Raw genomic sequence first — 17,238 nt, forward strand, 5'->3', positions numbered from 1 at the left:
AGGGTATTGTTTCATTTTGGGTAGCTTCCTAACAGTTCAAGAACCTGTTCACCCTTTGCTCTGATCACGGACTTACCCACCCCTACATCTATATAATATATGCCCCCAACAGTGTGATAGGGGACCACCCTCTAGACAGAGAATCTCCCTAAAAAAGCACCCCTTCATTTTGCCACCAAGCGTTCAATTCAAAATTTCTCATATACTTAACCTTTAAGGTTCCTGGGACTCCTTTGTAAAATTGTATTGTACCAAGACAGTGAAGAAGGGGCCGTTTGATAGATCAAAGGGAGGCACATCTGGAGGAGGGATGCTGGTGAGGAATAGATGAAAGAGGGTAAGTAGAAAATAACTGACCATGTGTACCTATGAAGGTTAAACGGATGGACTGTCTAGTGAAATGATCTGTTATGTTAAAAAACGGATGGATTGGATAGCAAAGGTTTTGTCAAAGAATCTGAGCATTTTCTAAGGAAATGCAAATATTTCTGTGTCTAGCAATTTCTAAACTACTTTTTAGCATGTGCTTATATAGACACACACACACCTTGATTTAGGATTTTAGGATGGCTAAATATCTTTAAGCCATTGAGTAACAGTTTTTCATTCCAAGTACTTTTAGTGGTTTGTAATATTTTCCACTTTGTCAGGAGTTTCACTAAGAGCTAACATGCATGTAGGAGCAAGTTATGAAAATGGGCCACACCTGCTTAGAAAAGAAACAAATCCTTCTTCCAGCAACAAACCAAGCTTATCATAAAACACAACACCTGAAAAACTAGTTGAGCTAACTGTGATGCATACTTCAGACACCTACTAGCTCTGCTCCTTGTAGCTATATAAAAGTCACTTTTAGAGTGACTTTAAAAAACATGCTGTAACACTTCTGAGTCACCAGAGAAGACAGGGTATCACAGCTAACCTGAAAGAGGAAGATCCTGGCAAGGTTAAGGATAGAAAGGAAATATTCTTGTCCTTATGCTTCTCAGTGAGAACTTAAAACTCTCTTCTCAGCAATTCTTAAGGGCTGTTGGCTCTCAGGAGGTAGAGAGTGACCTAGTTTTGAGGATGACATATATGGTATGACATGTTGCTCTTTTGGAAGGAGAAAATATAATTTTAAAAGTCAACCATTCAAAATAATTACAAATTTCCACTCCAATGATTTGAGATATAACCATATTTATCTGAAATTCTCTTTTAGGAGACTTCACTTAGCGTAAATCCATTAACTGTCTCGTTCAAAAAACATGTATTGAGCACTTACCATGTACTAGGCACTGTTGTAGGCACTGTTTTAGGCACTGGAGATATAACAGTGAACTCTGTTCTCCTGCAGTTCACATTCTACTGGTGAGAGACAGGCAGTGAAGAAAAAAAGAAAGAAAAGGAAGGAAGGAAAGAAAGAGAGATGTGTCTGAGAAAAAATGAAACAGGATTAAGAGGATGGGGAATGACACGGATGCTATTTTATGGAGAATCATAATGAGGATAGTGAATTTAGGTGCTATTTGGGCAGAGACCTGAATGAAGTGAGGGAGTCAGTCACGTGATAACGTGAATGACAACCAGATCCTAGACAGAAAAGCAAGTGCAAAGTTCCTAAAGTAGAAACACGCTTGGCTTGTTTGAAGAAAATCAGGAAGGCCAGTGTGGTAGAGTGATGGGGAAGGTGTTAGTTAATGAGATACTTGCAGAAGTTGCCGAGTATCCAGAGCCCTATAGTCCAGGGAAAAGACTTTGAAGTATGTTGCAAAGCCAGTTGCTTCTGAGGATTCTGAGAAGGAGAGTAACCTGATGTGACTTACACAAAAGATCATCTGGTTGCCATGTACACAAGAGACTGTAAAGCAGCAAAGTGGAATAGCTCATTAAAAGAGTACCACTGTAATCTAGACAAGAGAAGATGGCAACTTGAATTAGAGTCATAGCAGTGGAAGTGCTGGGAAGTAATTAGACATATTTTGAATGTAGAGCCAGCATGACCTGCTTAAAGATTGGATTTGGTGGGTGAAAGAAAGTGAGGAGTAGGGATTATCCTAAGGTTTTTGGTCTGAGCATTTAGAAGAGCTGTCATTTATTGGAATGGTGATGACTACAGGACAAGCAGATTTAAGCGTGTGTATATGTTGTGTAGTGTGTATGTGTGTGTATGAACTGAATGTTGTTTGATACTTAAGAGGCCTATTAAACATCCAAATATCTAAATTGGTGCCTGCCATATAGTAGATATATTCAATATTTATTGAATGAAAAAGGTAAGACATTGAGTAAGGCAATAGAATTTAAAAATCCAAGTATATCTATCCACTATGAACTTCTCTATATATCTAAGTATATTCACTCTTATGTTTTGCAACCATGAGGACTCACCAGAATCCTTTACTTTTTCATCCTGGAAGAGATACTGGAGATCCTCCAACTCACGCATTCTAAAGTAAACTAAGGACCAGAGATTAGAGAGCAGCGATCAAGGTCAAGTGCATTTATGCTACAGCTAGAACCCGACATCAGGCTTTCTGATTCTTAATTCATTGTTCCACACTACAACAGCTTTTCCTGCCCCACAAACATTAGTGCTAACTTCATAATGTCCGGTGAACTGTTCTTTTCAAGGAGTATATTTGAAGGGTTCTCCTTACAGAAACTGACTAGTTGGAATCTATTTTACAAAGCATTGAATGCAAGTGAAAACTGCTACACGTGAAGTAGTCATGATTTTTAACCCTCTGGCAACAAGTTCAGACTGGTCAGAAGGAGCAATGATATTTAGATGAGCATTACACAGATAATATATATTACTTGACAATTATGTTAGCAAACAATCACATCCTTTGACTAGGTCTGTATAGCTAGAAAAATACTCGACTTATAGTTAGCCAGCAAACTTTTAACACAAATACGTTTTTTGCTACAAATAAATAGCTACGTGGTTTTAAGTAGAACTTACAGTCTACTTAACTTTCAACAAACCAAGTATTGAGTGTCCACTGTGTCAGTGTACTAGACATGGGAAGCAAAAATGAACAGTCTCCTTAAATCAAGTAAACAGACAAAAACAAACGAAAAATAATTCTTAGAGAAAAAAGCAATTTTTAAAAAAGTGCAAACACCTATTGAGAACTATTGATCACGTAGTGCTAGAATATACAGAATAATTAGATCTTTGTGGAATTGTTGGGAAGAGGTTTCCTGAATGAGAGAGTATGGGATTTAAGAAAAGGAATCAGATATGGCAGGCGGAGAATATGGCACTAGAAAAGCTAAAGGGTAGAAGCAAGTCAGTCATGGCATGAGTCCACACTCAGGTGTAACAGGACTGGATCATTGTTATTAAACTAAGGGTGGAGGCGGCAACTGAAGAAAAGCTGCAAACACAAGCCAAAGCAGTTCACAATTGACATCTGAAGACCAACGAATGTGATAATGTGATCAAAACAAAGCATTTAAGTTTTATTTAGGTTTCCTGCCCCATTCTAAAGGCAGACTTCACATTCTTACAATTTTCTTCATTCTTCAGTATCTGTCAGCGTGTTTAAGTACTTTTAATACACAACTTTTAAAAAAGTCAAGACACACTACGAGGAACTTTTTCCGAAGAAAGTGATCCAAAGAACAGAGTGTGAGTCAATAAACGGAGAAAGGGAGTAGAGAAGCGGTTTACTATCCCCCGCTTCCGCCCCAGTGTGCTGTAAACTTTAAGTCGGGAAAACTATGTTTTAACCGATGAGATAATGCCTTTAAAAGTGCTTAGCACAGTGTCTGGCCAGTAGGAAGCACTCAAGAAATTATGATTATTTTGACCTTACACCTCTCTTAACTGTCTGAAACTGGGGTTTCTTATTTTCAGGGGAAGAAACAGGACACAGGCAGTCTCAGAGGCTCCTGCCAGCCGAGACAATCTCCAATTAAAAGTCGGCATCGATTAAATATTTGCTGAACAAAGTAAACTGTCTCTCCACCGCCGGGCTGAGCGCCCACTCGAGATCCGGCCCGGAACAAGGGCGAGACTGGCCCGCGGGTCCCACACTCCGTGTAAGGGGTGAAGAACACCCCACACGCCCAGACCAACAGGCGAGGCTGTTCGAAGACCTTGTTAGCCACCTCAGCCCCGCCCGCCGCGAGCCTTCTGCCGGCCTCCCGTTCTGCAGGGACCCTCCCTAGCCAGCCCGGCCGCGTCCCACATCCGCCGACACGCCCCTTCCGGCCTAATCCCCGCCCCTCAAGCACCGGCCCCGCCCCATAGGCCCCTTCCGTGGCCCCGCCCCGCCGCGAGCCGGCGCCGGGTCCTCTCAGCGCCCGCCGGCGGCCGCGTCCACCCCCGACGCTCTGAGGTCACCGACTGGGCCGGCCCGCGGGGGGCGGGGGGACGGAGGGAAGATGGCGGCAGGGGCCGGATATTGGCGCCGCCTCCCCCAATCCCGGAGCCGGCGCAGATGAGGCAGTTCGGCTGGGGCCAGCGACGCTTTGGAACCCGAGGTGGGGGGACCCTGGCGGTGGGGCCTGGTCCTGCTCTATGCCGGCGCCTCGGCTAGAGTGAGCGGCGGCGACGCCTCTTTCCTCCGGCTCTTTCCCTGTCGCTGCGAGAGCGAGCGGGCGGCGGAGGCGGCGGCGGCGGGGCCGGGATGGAGGACGTTAACTCCAACGTGAACGCGGACCAGGAGGTGCGGAAGCTGCAGGAGCTGGTGAAGAAGCTGGAGAAGCAGAACGAACAGCTGAGGAGCCGCTCGGGGGCCGTGCAGGGCGCCGGCTCCCTCGGGCCCGGCAGCCCGGTTCGGGCCGGCGCGTCCATTCCCTCCTCCGGCGCGGCGTCTCCTCGGGGCTTCCCCTTGGGCCTCAGCGCCAAGTCGGGCGGCGGGCCCGGGTGGGGCCCGAGGCGGACGAGTAGCGAAGAGCTGCGGGACGCCACCTCCTTGCTAGCGGCGGGCGAGGGCGGCTTGCTGGACGAGGTGGAGCCGCTGCGGCCGGAGGAGCTGGAGCGCCTGTCAGGCTGGGAGGAGGAGGAGGAGAGCTGGTGAGCGCGAGGCGCCGGGCAGGAGCTGGGCGGGGACGGGCCCGGGGGCGGAGAGCGTCCTCTGAGGGTCCCTCTGGTCGGGCGCCTCGCTTTGTGTAGCCGGGTCCGCTCTCCGGTGGGGACTTGTGGTTTTCTTGCTTTGGCAGAGGGAACGTCAGCTGGAGTTGGGGGTTTGCGGCGTGCGCAAGTAACAGGGTTGTAGCTCGTTGTCCTTTGGATTGTGGACCTTCTGAGTGCTGGACCCTATTGGGGTCTGTGGGTTGTGGCAGCTTGAGAAGGGCTGTTCGCCTGGGGAGGAGTCGGAGGTGGGAAACTGCTTTGTAGGCAGGGATCCTGCTTTGTGTAAGATACTGGCTTTCGGATGGTGGCCCTGGGCATTTTGGATTTAGGAGAGGGGTCTGCTTGATGAGGTATCACCAGGTGTGGGGGTCGGGGGCAGACCAGAGTCGTCTACGTCTATGCAGCGGTTGGTGTTTGGGACCCATTTCTGGCGGGGATGGGGAGACTGTATGAATCAGCACTCCCCTTTGGGTAGTGGGGTAAACCTTGCTTTGTGTGAAGAGGGCAGAGGATGGTGCTGCTTTTTTTTTTTGTTGTTACTCTGTGTGAAGAGTCAAGGGTGGAACAAGAGCCCTGGCTCTTATTTTCTAAAACAAGAATTGAGTCTGGCGTTTTGCAGAGCTCTGAATTGACAGTTATCACATCTATCTTTCATTTCCACGTCCTTCTAGGGGCAGAGAAAAAGAGTCCTATTTAAAAATCTAAACCAAAGCTGTATTGTCATAAGCCACTTCTTGATGAAATTGTGGCCCCCCCACCTTAATATCACTTTCATAAATAGGACATGGGAGGCTTTTCCTCTCGTTTTATTATAAAGATGTGTGTGGGCAATTATTTGTCTTAATTCATTTTTCTTAAAGTTTTAACTTTTAGCTAAAATGTCTCTGCTCTATTGAAATTAAAACTTCTAACAGTGAAATCGAAATCATTCATAGACTCTGGTATTGCAGGGCTGGAACTTTGCAGTGTTCTGAGGTAGTTAAGAGCTTTCCTGGGTTCGCCCCTGGTTTTGCCACTTACTAGCAGTATGACCTTGAGCAAGTTACTCTGAGGCTCACTTTCTTCTTGTATTTGATGCAGAAAATAATAGCACTTACCTCTACAGAGTTATGAAAATTTAGTAAGATAATTATGTATGTATGCATTTAGCGCTGGATCTGGCACATAGTAAACTGTCTAAAACAAGCTGCTATTTGTTACTCTTAAGCCTAGTTACTTAAATCAAGAAACAGAGTTCTTATATGATGTTATAGGAGATTCTGGTGATTCTTAAGTGTTGATACCTGTTCATAAGGCAGTTATAGTCTTGTTGAGAACTAAGTTTTGTGCAGTTAAATAAACTAGAAAGTGTACAGTGAATTACCCAAAGAGTGATAGAACAAAGAGTACTGACAGTGCTCAGTAACTGGGAAAAAAATAGTAGTCCAAAGTAGTTGGGCCAGACTTTGAGGAGGAGGTGGCTTGGAGTCTGAAAGTGAGGAAAGAGCGGGAAGGGCATTTTATGCTCTTGACAGCTACAAGAGCAGAGTCAGAGGTATTTGTAACTCCCAGTTAGGAAGATTTGAGTAACAGAATTACTCTTGAGTATATGATGACATGCCTTTATTACCAAGTGATATCAAATATTAGAGCTGACTGTGGTAGTGACAGTTTTTGATATAAATGTGAAATTGCATTCTCCCAAAGGAATCTTGGGTATGTATGCACTTTAAAAGAACCCAGAATCTTGTAAATATTGTCACATGGCTCTTGCAAGTGATGATAATAAAATGATGCTCATAATAATGAGGATTAGCTGCACCCATCAGCCCATTTTAGATTATGTATTATTAGAACACGTTGAGTCCACTTGGGGAAGCCGATTAAGTCTTTGGCTGCTTTGGTTCCTGAGCATGAGTTTTGTTAAGGTAAAGCAAGTCTTCCTTAAATACTGTTCCAGGAGTTTCTTTTGACCAGATGATTCCTGCTTACTGCTTTGATCCTGGCTTCATATCTTGATATTATAGGTGTCCTATACTTTTTCTGAGATTTGTGTGAACTGAAAGTTGAATATAAATCATATTTAAAATGCGTTGGGGTATGTGATTAGGGTAAAAGTTGTAGGGGATGGATGTCAGTGGCAGGAAGATTCAAAGTCAATATTTTTTCCTTTCTTAGCAAGCTAAAAATCTACCTTTTGTAACTTCTAGCTATTGCACCTTCCTTTTCATCTAGAGGAATGTTTCCTCCCGAGTGTATGTGCCGCAAAGTGCTAGTTCTGAAGATGTCAATAAGTGTTACGTAGAAAAAAAGTGGGTAGGTTCTGGGATGGAATAAATGTGGGAAAAACTGGGTTCAACAAAAATAAACAGTTTTCTTTAATGCTGGGCTCCTGGAGATGCTAATGTGTTTTGAACATAGTAAATCTCTAGGGAGTATGATTTGGTCCTAAACTTAATTGAGCTCCCAAGGAACTAGTATCTTTTTTAGAAAACAGTGCTCTACAGCAGTCACTTTCACACTCTTCTTTTTTTTTTGGACCCAGCTTCATGATAAGAAATACATTTTAACTCATAATCAGGAATTCACATGTATCTGAATAACTGAGGCAAAAGTTTCACAAAATGTTGATTACTTTTACTACAAGTGGTATGCTTGGATATTTTCCGCTCTATTCTGTTTCATTAAAAAAAAAAAATGCTGGTTACTACCCAGCTAAGCTGATTTTGTGACCCATTAATGAGTTGCAATTCTCACTTGAAAAACACCGTTCTAGAATAACTCAGAAAAGTTTAGGGATGAGAACTAACATCGTTGTGCATCACAGTGTGTCAGTCTGTGCCAGGCAGCTTATAAATATTTTTTGCCTCTAATTTTATACATTTATGAGATAGGTATCATTTTCTAGGTAAGAAAACTAATCTCTCTCCAAGCATCAAATAATGCGCACTGAATGATGGCACCAGGATTTGAATCCAGGTCTTTATACATCATAGACTATGCTGTTCCCACAGTATTTTGCTTTTTCCAAGTATAATGTCCTTTTCACATGAATGGCCTCTTCACATAGTTGAAGACTACTGTGGTGTCACTGCTGACACTTTCTCCCTGCCACACACTGTGAGCATTCCCTTCTCTTCTTCAGAGTAAATAATCCCAGTTTGTTTTATCATTCCTTAGATAATGTAATTCTCTGATCCTTCGACCATGGTTATTTTTTTCTTAATTAACTCTAAGTTGCTCATTGTCATTATACATGGTTCCCAGAATTGTACCCAGCATTTTAGATGATATTTGGTCAGATGGAGAGTGTGGTGGGTGTGAATCAAATGCTTTTTTTTTTTTAACCAAATACTTCATTGACAGTTTTAACTTCTATTATGCTTAATATGAGCCTGAAGTATCAACTTCTCTCCCATATATTTTATACATAAGATGTTAAACTGTGTCTTCCTAACCCTAGTTTTTGTGTAATGGATTTTTTTTTAGCTTTAATATAAGACTTTTATTTTTTTTTTTTAGGCGTGCTCAGATTAAATATAAGGCTTTTAAATTTCCTTTTGTTAGTTTTTATTTACACATTTAATATTATCCTTTCTGATTTATTTGGTCATCTTTGTATTTGGTAGGCATATCTACTACGTCTTCATTCAAATTGTTGATAAAAATATTAAATTGACATAATAAATTACTCTGAAGTGCTCATGTCAGCTAGACTCACTCTGGATTAATACCAGTCCATTAATCAACACACATGGTTGTTCAGTAATTGCTAGTTCTATCTATTATCGTCAGGCCCATATAACATTTTGTGTAGACATTATGAAAGATTTTGTAAAGTGCCTTGCTATAATTAAGCTATACTCTGCCTACAAGATTCTTACCTACAATGAAGAATACTACATTACTATCACCAACCTATTAAAATAGCCATTGCAGTTGATTTGTTTGGACTTGTTCATGATGAATGTTCTAGCATTTCATGTATTCACTTTTCCTTTCTTCACAAACTTTTTTTTCATCCAATTTTGAATTTTGCAAGGAATCAGTTTGGTCTGGACTTTCTAGACACTGCTTATTTTTCTCTTTAGAAGTCACCATATTTCCTTTTATCCAGACTTTTGATCCTGCCCGTGTTCACCATGATATTAGTGATAAAATTTCTGTTCTTTTCCATCATTTGGAGTGGTAGGTCTAAGCCCATTTTAAGCTACATTCTGGTTCACTAGATCAATTTATCTTAGGTTTATGAAGACACTTCAAATTCATACTGACTTCTCATCGATAACCTTTGTTGATAAATGTCCCAATTCAGAGCTAGGTAGGTATGTGGTTTTTATACTTTTTTGTCACTCGTGGCTCTTCACTGCTGAGAGTTGATTTATTGTATGACCTCTTTGTTTATGTATGCTTTTTGTAGAGGGCCATTGGTAAAAGTTGCCTGTAATTTAATTTGGTAAGCCTAATAAAGCAATTTGTGTAATTATCACCATTTATCTGAATAGTTTGGCAGTCATTCACTGATTAACATACTAATATCTTGGGAAGTTTTATGTTTTCTAGACTCTTCTGTACCAAGGAGATGTTACTTTAAAGTAATGTGGTTTGTGTATGTGTGTGGGTTAGATGAATCAGAAGTTAGACATCTAATAAGCTTTATATTTCCCTTTTTTTTTTTTTTTTTTAAGAGACAGGGTCTTCCCATGTTGCCCAGGCTAGTCTCAAACTCCTGGGATCAGGCAGTCTGCCCACCTCAACCTCCCAAAGTGCTAGAATTACAGGCATGAGCCACTGTGCCTTGCCCTCTATTCCATTGTTAGCAGTGGTTTTCCAGTCATTCTAAAATGGCTTTAAATTTTTTTCTTTAATGGAACAAATACTTAGAGTACCTGTGTGCAGCACAGTGTTGGGAACATTGAGAGACATGATAATGCAAGTTCTTAAAAAATAGAACTTGGCCAAGCAGAGCCTCATGGTTGATAAAAGTATATTGCAGTCACTGTGGTGTGCCCATGTTTTTATCTGCCAAGCATTTTGCAAGACAGCAGTCCGCAACCTTTTTGGCATCAGGGACCGGTTTCGTGGAAGACAATTTTTCTGTGGACCAGGGGTGGGGGTATAATCTACAGCTCACTGCAGCTTCAATACCACCCCCCCTCCCCTGCCCCTGGCTCAAGTGATTGTCTTGCCTCAGCCTCTTGAGTAGCCAGGACCACAGGCGTGTGACACCATGCCTGGCTAATTTATTTTTTATGTTTTGTAGAGATAGGGTCTCACTATGTTGCCCAGGCTGGTCTCGAACTCCTGGGCTCAAGTGATCCACCTGCTTCACCCTCCCAAAGTGTTGGGATTATAGGCGTGAGCCATCATGCTCAGCTCCTTTACACATGTTAAATCATTTAATGTGTACAATTTGGAGTTGTAATTATTATTATTTTTATTGTAAAATATAACAAAATTTACCATGTTAATGATTTTTAAGTTTACAGTTCAGTGGCATTAAGTACATTCACAATGTTGTGCAATCATCGCCACCATCCATCTCTAGACCTTTCATCTTCCTCAATTGAAACTGTGTGCCCATTAAACAGTAATTCCCTGTTTCCATGGACGCCAGCCCCTGGCAACTACCATTCTACTTCTCTGTCTATGAATTTGACCACTCTAGGTAGCTTGTGTAAGTAGAATCATACAATACTTGTCTTTTTGTGTCTGGCTTATTTCATTTAGCATGATGTTTTCACAGTACATCCATGTGGTAGAATGTGTCATTTTATCCCCATTTTACAGCAAAAGAAACTAAACCCAAAGTCGCATAGCGAATAAAGTGAAATTGAGATTGACACCAAACCTAAAAGTCAAGTCTGATGAAGAACGATTGATCTTGATTTATTTAGCCTATAGATATTTAGCTTGGGGAAGAGAACTTTTTGAGTATTTGAAGGACTCTAATAAGGATTATTACTTATGTAACTGTTCATCGCTAGACTAATAGGTGTAAATTAGAGGCAGGCAAATTTTGTTTTAGTAGAAGGAAGAATTTTTTAATAGAGCTGTTTTTGGATGATATGCACTACCCTAAAAAAATTGTTGGAAATAACCTTCAAAAGACTGCTGAATGCTCCTGTGGCAGGCGATGTTACAAAGAAGTAAAAAAGTTGAATTGGGTGAATTCTGAGTGTTCTTTTAATTCTGTTGCACTCTATGTGGGAGCATAAGAAACCTTCAAGACAGGCTGGGCATGGTGGCTCACGCCTGTAATCCTAACACTTTGAGAGGCCAAGGCAGACAGATCACTTGAGGTCAGGAGTTCGAAACTAGCCTGGTCAACATGGTGAAACCCTGTCTCTGCTAAAAATACAAAAATATTAGCTGGGCGTGGTGGTGGGCGCCTGTAATCCCAGCTACTTGGGAGGCTGAGGGAAGAGAATTGCTTGAATCCGGGAGGCGGAGGTTGCAGTGAGCTGAGATCGCGCCATTATACTCCAGCCTGGGCGACAGAGCAAGACTCTGTCTCAAAAAAAAAAAAAAAGAAGATACCTTTAAGACAGAGTGCTAAGCTTAAGTGTGAGGAGATATTTAGCAGCGGAAGCATCATGAATGTTTTCCCTTTAAGTCTGTGGCACATTTCTCTGAATATCCTCAGTAATGGCCAGTTGTTTTCCTCTTGAGGGTAGGTTTGAATTTTGAAAACCATTAGAAGTCATTATCTTGCCTGGTGAATAAAAATGAGTTAGCAGGGTATTTAAAAGTCCTCAGCAGTCCAGCGCTAATTTACTTTTTTCCTAGATTTACTTGCTTTTGCCAGAACCTTCAAGAACATTTATGCCCTTTGGCTTTTGATGTTCATCCGTTTTTTTCTCTTCCTCCTCTTACCAAAATTTTACTTATTCTTCAGGCACAATGCAGATTTTCTTTCCTTTGTGAAATTCTCCTGAATTTTTAACTTGGTTTACTTCCTCTTCATTGTTAACCTATCACTGTTTATATACCCTTTTTTAGAGTATATTTAACGCAACCACCTTGTGCTTTGGTCTGTGTAGTCTAGAATGTGAGCAGTTTAAGCAGAAGGATAGTAGCATATTCATCTTTATGTTTCTGAACAGGACCACAGTATAGTAAGAGTTCAGTGACATTAATTTAAATGAAATCAATCTATCAGTGATGTTAGGTTAAAATGAGGCAAAACTGTAAAACAATGAGACCAGATTTCTTACATGACGCTTATGCCAGTTACAGATGAGATACTTCACAGATTCTGAATAATGGCAGTATTGAATGTATACTTTCCCATGATGAATTAAAGAAGAAAATACTGTCTAGATGTAGTGTGTGATTTTTAAAATAAGTTTAAAAATTAGCCAAAATACTGGCATGGCTCTGTTTAGTAGGATTACAGAAGCACTTTGTTTTAAACTTCTTTGTACTTTTTGTGATTTCCAAGTTTTCTGATAAGACATGAATTGCTTTTAGAATTTAAAAAATCCTATTGATAAAATTTAAGTCAGTTTTATTACTCTGTGATCATGTGGGAATCATAATATAACATGATACATTAGAAGCCTTTTTACTTGTAGTTTTCCTTGTTACTTAGTGGTAGTAAGATTATATATCACAGATGGATACGTTTTGGCTTCAGCAAATATGGTTTCATTTATTGAGTAACTGCCATAGGTGGAGCACTGTGCTGTAATGATAGCATATTTTTGATAGAATTGGAACCCAAGATACGTATTTGATCTTATGATCTATTATTCTTGTTTGTTTTAAATTTAACAATTTAATTGGGCAAAAAAAATTTATTGAACTGGGTAGCACCCAGGACCGAAAGTGATTTAGAATGCTTCTTAGAATGTTCTTAACTTTACATTTAAAAAATTAAATTCCACAAGTGTAACTATTAAAACATTTATCAGATCTACCTAAATAAATCATGTAGTCTGTTTTCATGAAAAACACAACTTTGGTTTTTAGGAATATCAGATAAGGAACACCAAAGTTGTATAGCTCACATCCTGTGAGCCTTCTGGATCACTGATGTTGCTACTGCTCCTCAGTCCCCATCTTTGGGGCCTGCGTGTATTCAAATTCCTATGCCAGATTGCCCAGGGAACCTGGTGCTGATACGCTGCTAGCCCAAAAAGGCTACTTGCCTTCTACTTCCACTTACGCAGACCCCTGCCTCCTTACCCTTCTGCTAGGAACATATCTATAACTATATAAATTCATGTAATTTTGACATTATTTTTTAAAAAGGCAATTTGGGCAGTAAATAGCAGAATTAAGTAGTGTCTTAATATAAATGGTTTGCATTACCTGAATGCACTATTCCTTGTAGTAATTATCTGTACTAGCCAGAGCACATTGCATGTGACTCCTGTTGGGCTAATTTTCAGTAGCAAAAATGAATTTGTAAAATAATGTAGGTTTTAAGGCTTTGGTAATAATAAGTTCTTATTTCACCTCTTTCATTTACTCAAAATTACGTCTTCTGAGATGTTTTGGGATCGAAGTTATGGAGGAAGTGAACAACTTTAGGACAAACTAGCTTATTTAAGAGGAAGGCTTTAAACTAGGTCTTTAGGAGTGGCTCAGAAATTGCAGAACAGTTTACTTTGATTTGGGAAAGGTCTCACATTCTGGAATAAAATAAAAATTAGAGACTTTAGAGAAAAAAATATTGATTCTATCTCCTTGAAATGTGAAGAATAATAGATGCAATATAATGTAGTACCACGGTATCAGATATGAAATTCTTGAAAGTATTTGGAAAGATAAGACAAAGGAAGTTGTATTTAGTTAAAAATCAGGTTTATAATTCATGAGGATGAATCAAATCATCTCCCACTTCTGCAGTGTACTAGACTGAAACTCCTCCCCTACACATCCCTCTACTACTCCATTCAGGAGCTTCTGCTCCTCTCTCTGTGAGAGAGTAAGAAAGTACCCAGTTATGTGTGGCTCTTGAGGCTTATTTTGTTTGAAAAGTGTGAATGAGAAGCAGGAGTGGGCCAAGCTAGTCTGTAAGTGACCCTTGACTCCAATAAGCTTGAGGAATGGGATTTAATAGGTACTCTCAAGTTAGGTTTTTAGTATGCATTTAATACCTAATCGGTACTATATTCTATAGTGATAATCAGACTAAATTGTGTGTTTTTGCTATACATATTTAGTAGATACAGAAAGAGTACTTTAGTAATTTTTAGGCTGTGAATGCTTATATCTTTTGAGTGGGCCTGCTCATTTCTCCTCTGAGTGGGAGATAATGAATCTTGTGTTGACCTGTCACAGTGAAACTCTTATTTGCCATTGGTTATACTTAGGACTGATCTGGAGTGGATTAAGAAGCAAAACCCAAAAAACTGATGAATCCTAGAAACCTGAATCTAGAGGTTTGGAACTTGATGAGCAGGCACGGTAAGTCTTGATGGTAGTGCAGCCTGCGAGTGGAAGAGGCTAACAACCTTTATGTGAGGTGTAATAATCTAGTTTTATCTTAATTCATCTTCACATTTCTGTCTAACGCCACGTCTGGCCAGTGGTAACTGCTGTATAAATATTTGTTTAAATTACTGAGTGGAGCATAAGCTTTCAAGGTGTTTAGAGTTTGGTTAGGAGACAGAATGAACATAGAATTCTGTTCTCTCTGAAACCAGTAATATTTTCTAGAAGAAAGGTGTATATGGGCTTAAAAGTGAGAGCTGGGACTTTGGATTTGGGCACAGATGGAGAGGTATTTTTTGCTGTCTGTGAGAATCAACAAGTTTAGGGAAAAGAGCAAGTGATACATTTGAGTAGGGTAGAGAAAAGGCCTGTGAAGATCTTAACTAAAGGGATGTTTGTTAAGGAACAAGTGAGAAAGTTGAATCATTGGGTTGGAGATCATACTGTGAATGGCCTGTGAAATCTAGGAGGAGAGTTTTTGAATATTGGAATGCTTTTAACAAAATGGCATTTTGGAGAGGTTAGTGTGGCAATAGTGTGTAGGCGAGAACACAAGTCATAGCTACCTTTATTGGCTAGAAAACAGCCTCTGAGGTTTGTGTCCACCTCTTCTGCCCTGAAGTATTCAAACCAAAGTATTGAATTCAAACCAAACTATTGAGTCCACAGTGATACTCTTTCCATTTCATACCAACTACTTATAATATGTTGCATGAAAACCATCACATCACATCAAGCTAAATGATTAAAGATTAGGCCATTTACCTATGAAGGAAATAATAGATATCATTTTGGTTTCAAGATTGTTTAGTTCCTCTTAAAAAACATTCACATTGTTTAAAAATGTCATTTTGATCTTATTAATGTTATTGTAAGGATAATCCCAAACAGGATTCTGTAACCTTGACATTTGGGTCAGATAACTCTTTGTTGTGGGTGCTATCCTGTGTGTTGTAGGATGTCCAGCAGCATCCCTGGCCAACCAAAAATGTCTCCAGACATTGCCAGGTGTCCCTTTGGGGCAAAATTACCACAGGTTAAGAACCATTGCCTTAAAGGATACTTATGGTATGGTGTCGACATGACCAGAAATAACTAGTACTGTATTGCAGTAATAAGTTTCGTATTCTAGTTACTTTGCTCCATTTACATTTTCTAAGTCAAAAATAGTGCTTGATATGGTTTGGCTGTGTGTCCCCACCCAAATCTCATCTTGAATTGTACTCCCATAAGCCCCACGTGTTGTGGGAGGGACCTGGTGGGAGATAATTGACTCATGGGGCGTTTTCCCCTATACTGTTCTCTAGATAGTGAGTTAACTCTCACAAGATCTGATAGTTTTATCAGAGGTTTCCGCTTTTGTGTCTTCCTCATTCTCCCTTTGCCTGCTGCAATCCATGTAAGATGTGACTTGCTCCTGCTTGCCTTCCACCATGATTGTGAGGTTTCCCCAGCCCTGTGGAACTGTAAGTCCAATTAAACCTCTTTTGTAAATTGCCCAGTCTCAGGGATGTCTTTATCAGCAGTGTGAAAACCAACTAATACTGTGTGGTTCTGAAAATTAAGAATAAGTTAAGGGATTGGGCACTACTTGAGAGTCAATGGAGCACTAATCAGATGAGATGTCAGAACAGTAGATTTAAATTAGAACTGCCTTGGGGAAACTGGAATGAATGGTCACCCAAGAAGTAATCATCAGACATTTATTGAGTACCTGCCATAGGTGGAGCACTGTCTATAATGGTAAGAGATAGTCATAAGAACTTTGATGGTTGGAAAGCTTCATGAAAGCTTCAAAAAAGACTTCATGGTCAGTCTTGAAAGGCAAAGTAAGGCTGGGTTAGATAAAAAAAAGGAAACTTTTTTTTTCCTTTACAGTGAAAATAACTATGAACAAAGAATCCATAGGTTAAACTCTCCACGATGCATGAAACAAACATTTATTTGGTCAGTTTGGCTGAAAACAGAAGGGTTTTTTTTACTGGAGTAAAGATCAAAGGACATAGTTTTGAATCCGGTAACACAGGATTTTGAAAACTAAGCTGTGGAGTATATCTGATGGGAAAGTTTTTAAGCTGTGAAACAGTGGTATGTATATATGTGTTTCAGAGTATAAGTGGTAGAGTGTAGATAGATTGGAAATATGAAAGTCTGCTAGGTATGGAGAAAACAGTTAAGATTATTGTAACAGTCCGTACTTGATGAGATGGGGCCTAGACTAGAGCAAGGTCAGTGAAAATGAAAAGGAAGGGATGGATTTAATAAGGATTAGTGAATCAATAGGATATGTTAATTGAATATGTAGAGAGAAAACAGTCGATATTGGCTCAAAAATTTTCATTTATTGATTGGAAAAGATGATGCTATTTTGAGGGTTTTTGGGGGGGATGTCCGTAAGAAGCAGTTTAGAGCTCTGTGACTGACACCAAGGAGAAAGATTAGAACTATCAGAAAATTATGTATGTCCAAAAACCAATAGTTGGTTATGGCAAAACAGCAACAAAAACTTTCAAATTAAAAAAAAAAGTTATCTGATAAACATAGAATAAAATAGTAGGAACAAGTATTTAGTTGTATCTTAAGAGTTGATAGAATAACAAAAAGATCCTGGGCTATATAAAGTGAAGGAATAGAAGAGCTCATTTTTACACTCTGTGCATTTTCAGACCCTCAAATCATCACTTCTAGCTTGGGTAATTAAACTGTTGTAAGTGATATAGAAAAAACTGATGGGAAAGGGA

At 40.1% G+C, this 17,238-nt stretch overlaps 1 protein-coding gene across 3 annotated transcripts in view; it reads left to right on the forward strand.

The window, feature by feature from the left end:
• The first annotated feature begins 4,255 nt into the window (after positions 1-4,255).
• SLAIN2 (SLAIN motif family member 2) overlaps positions 4,256-17,238 on the forward strand; it is a 78,122-nt gene continuing 65,139 nt past the window's right edge. The window contains exon 1 of one of the 3 annotated variants that reach the window (XM_004038645.5): positions 4,256-5,014. In XM_004038645.5, coding sequence (XP_004038693.4) covers positions 4,626-5,014 — 389 coding nt within the window. In that variant the 5' untranslated portion in view covers positions 4,256-4,625. The remainder of the gene's footprint in view (positions 5,015-17,238) is intronic. The other 2 variants (XM_031010353.3, XM_063705264.1) reach the window with 2 other exon arrangements.

The sequence above is a fragment of the Gorilla gorilla genome, chromosome 3 (genome assembly GCF_029281585.2).
Source record: "Gorilla gorilla gorilla isolate KB3781 chromosome 3, NHGRI_mGorGor1-v2.1_pri, whole genome shotgun sequence".
Lineage (NCBI taxonomy): Eukaryota > Metazoa > Chordata > Mammalia > Primates > Hominidae > Gorilla > Gorilla gorilla.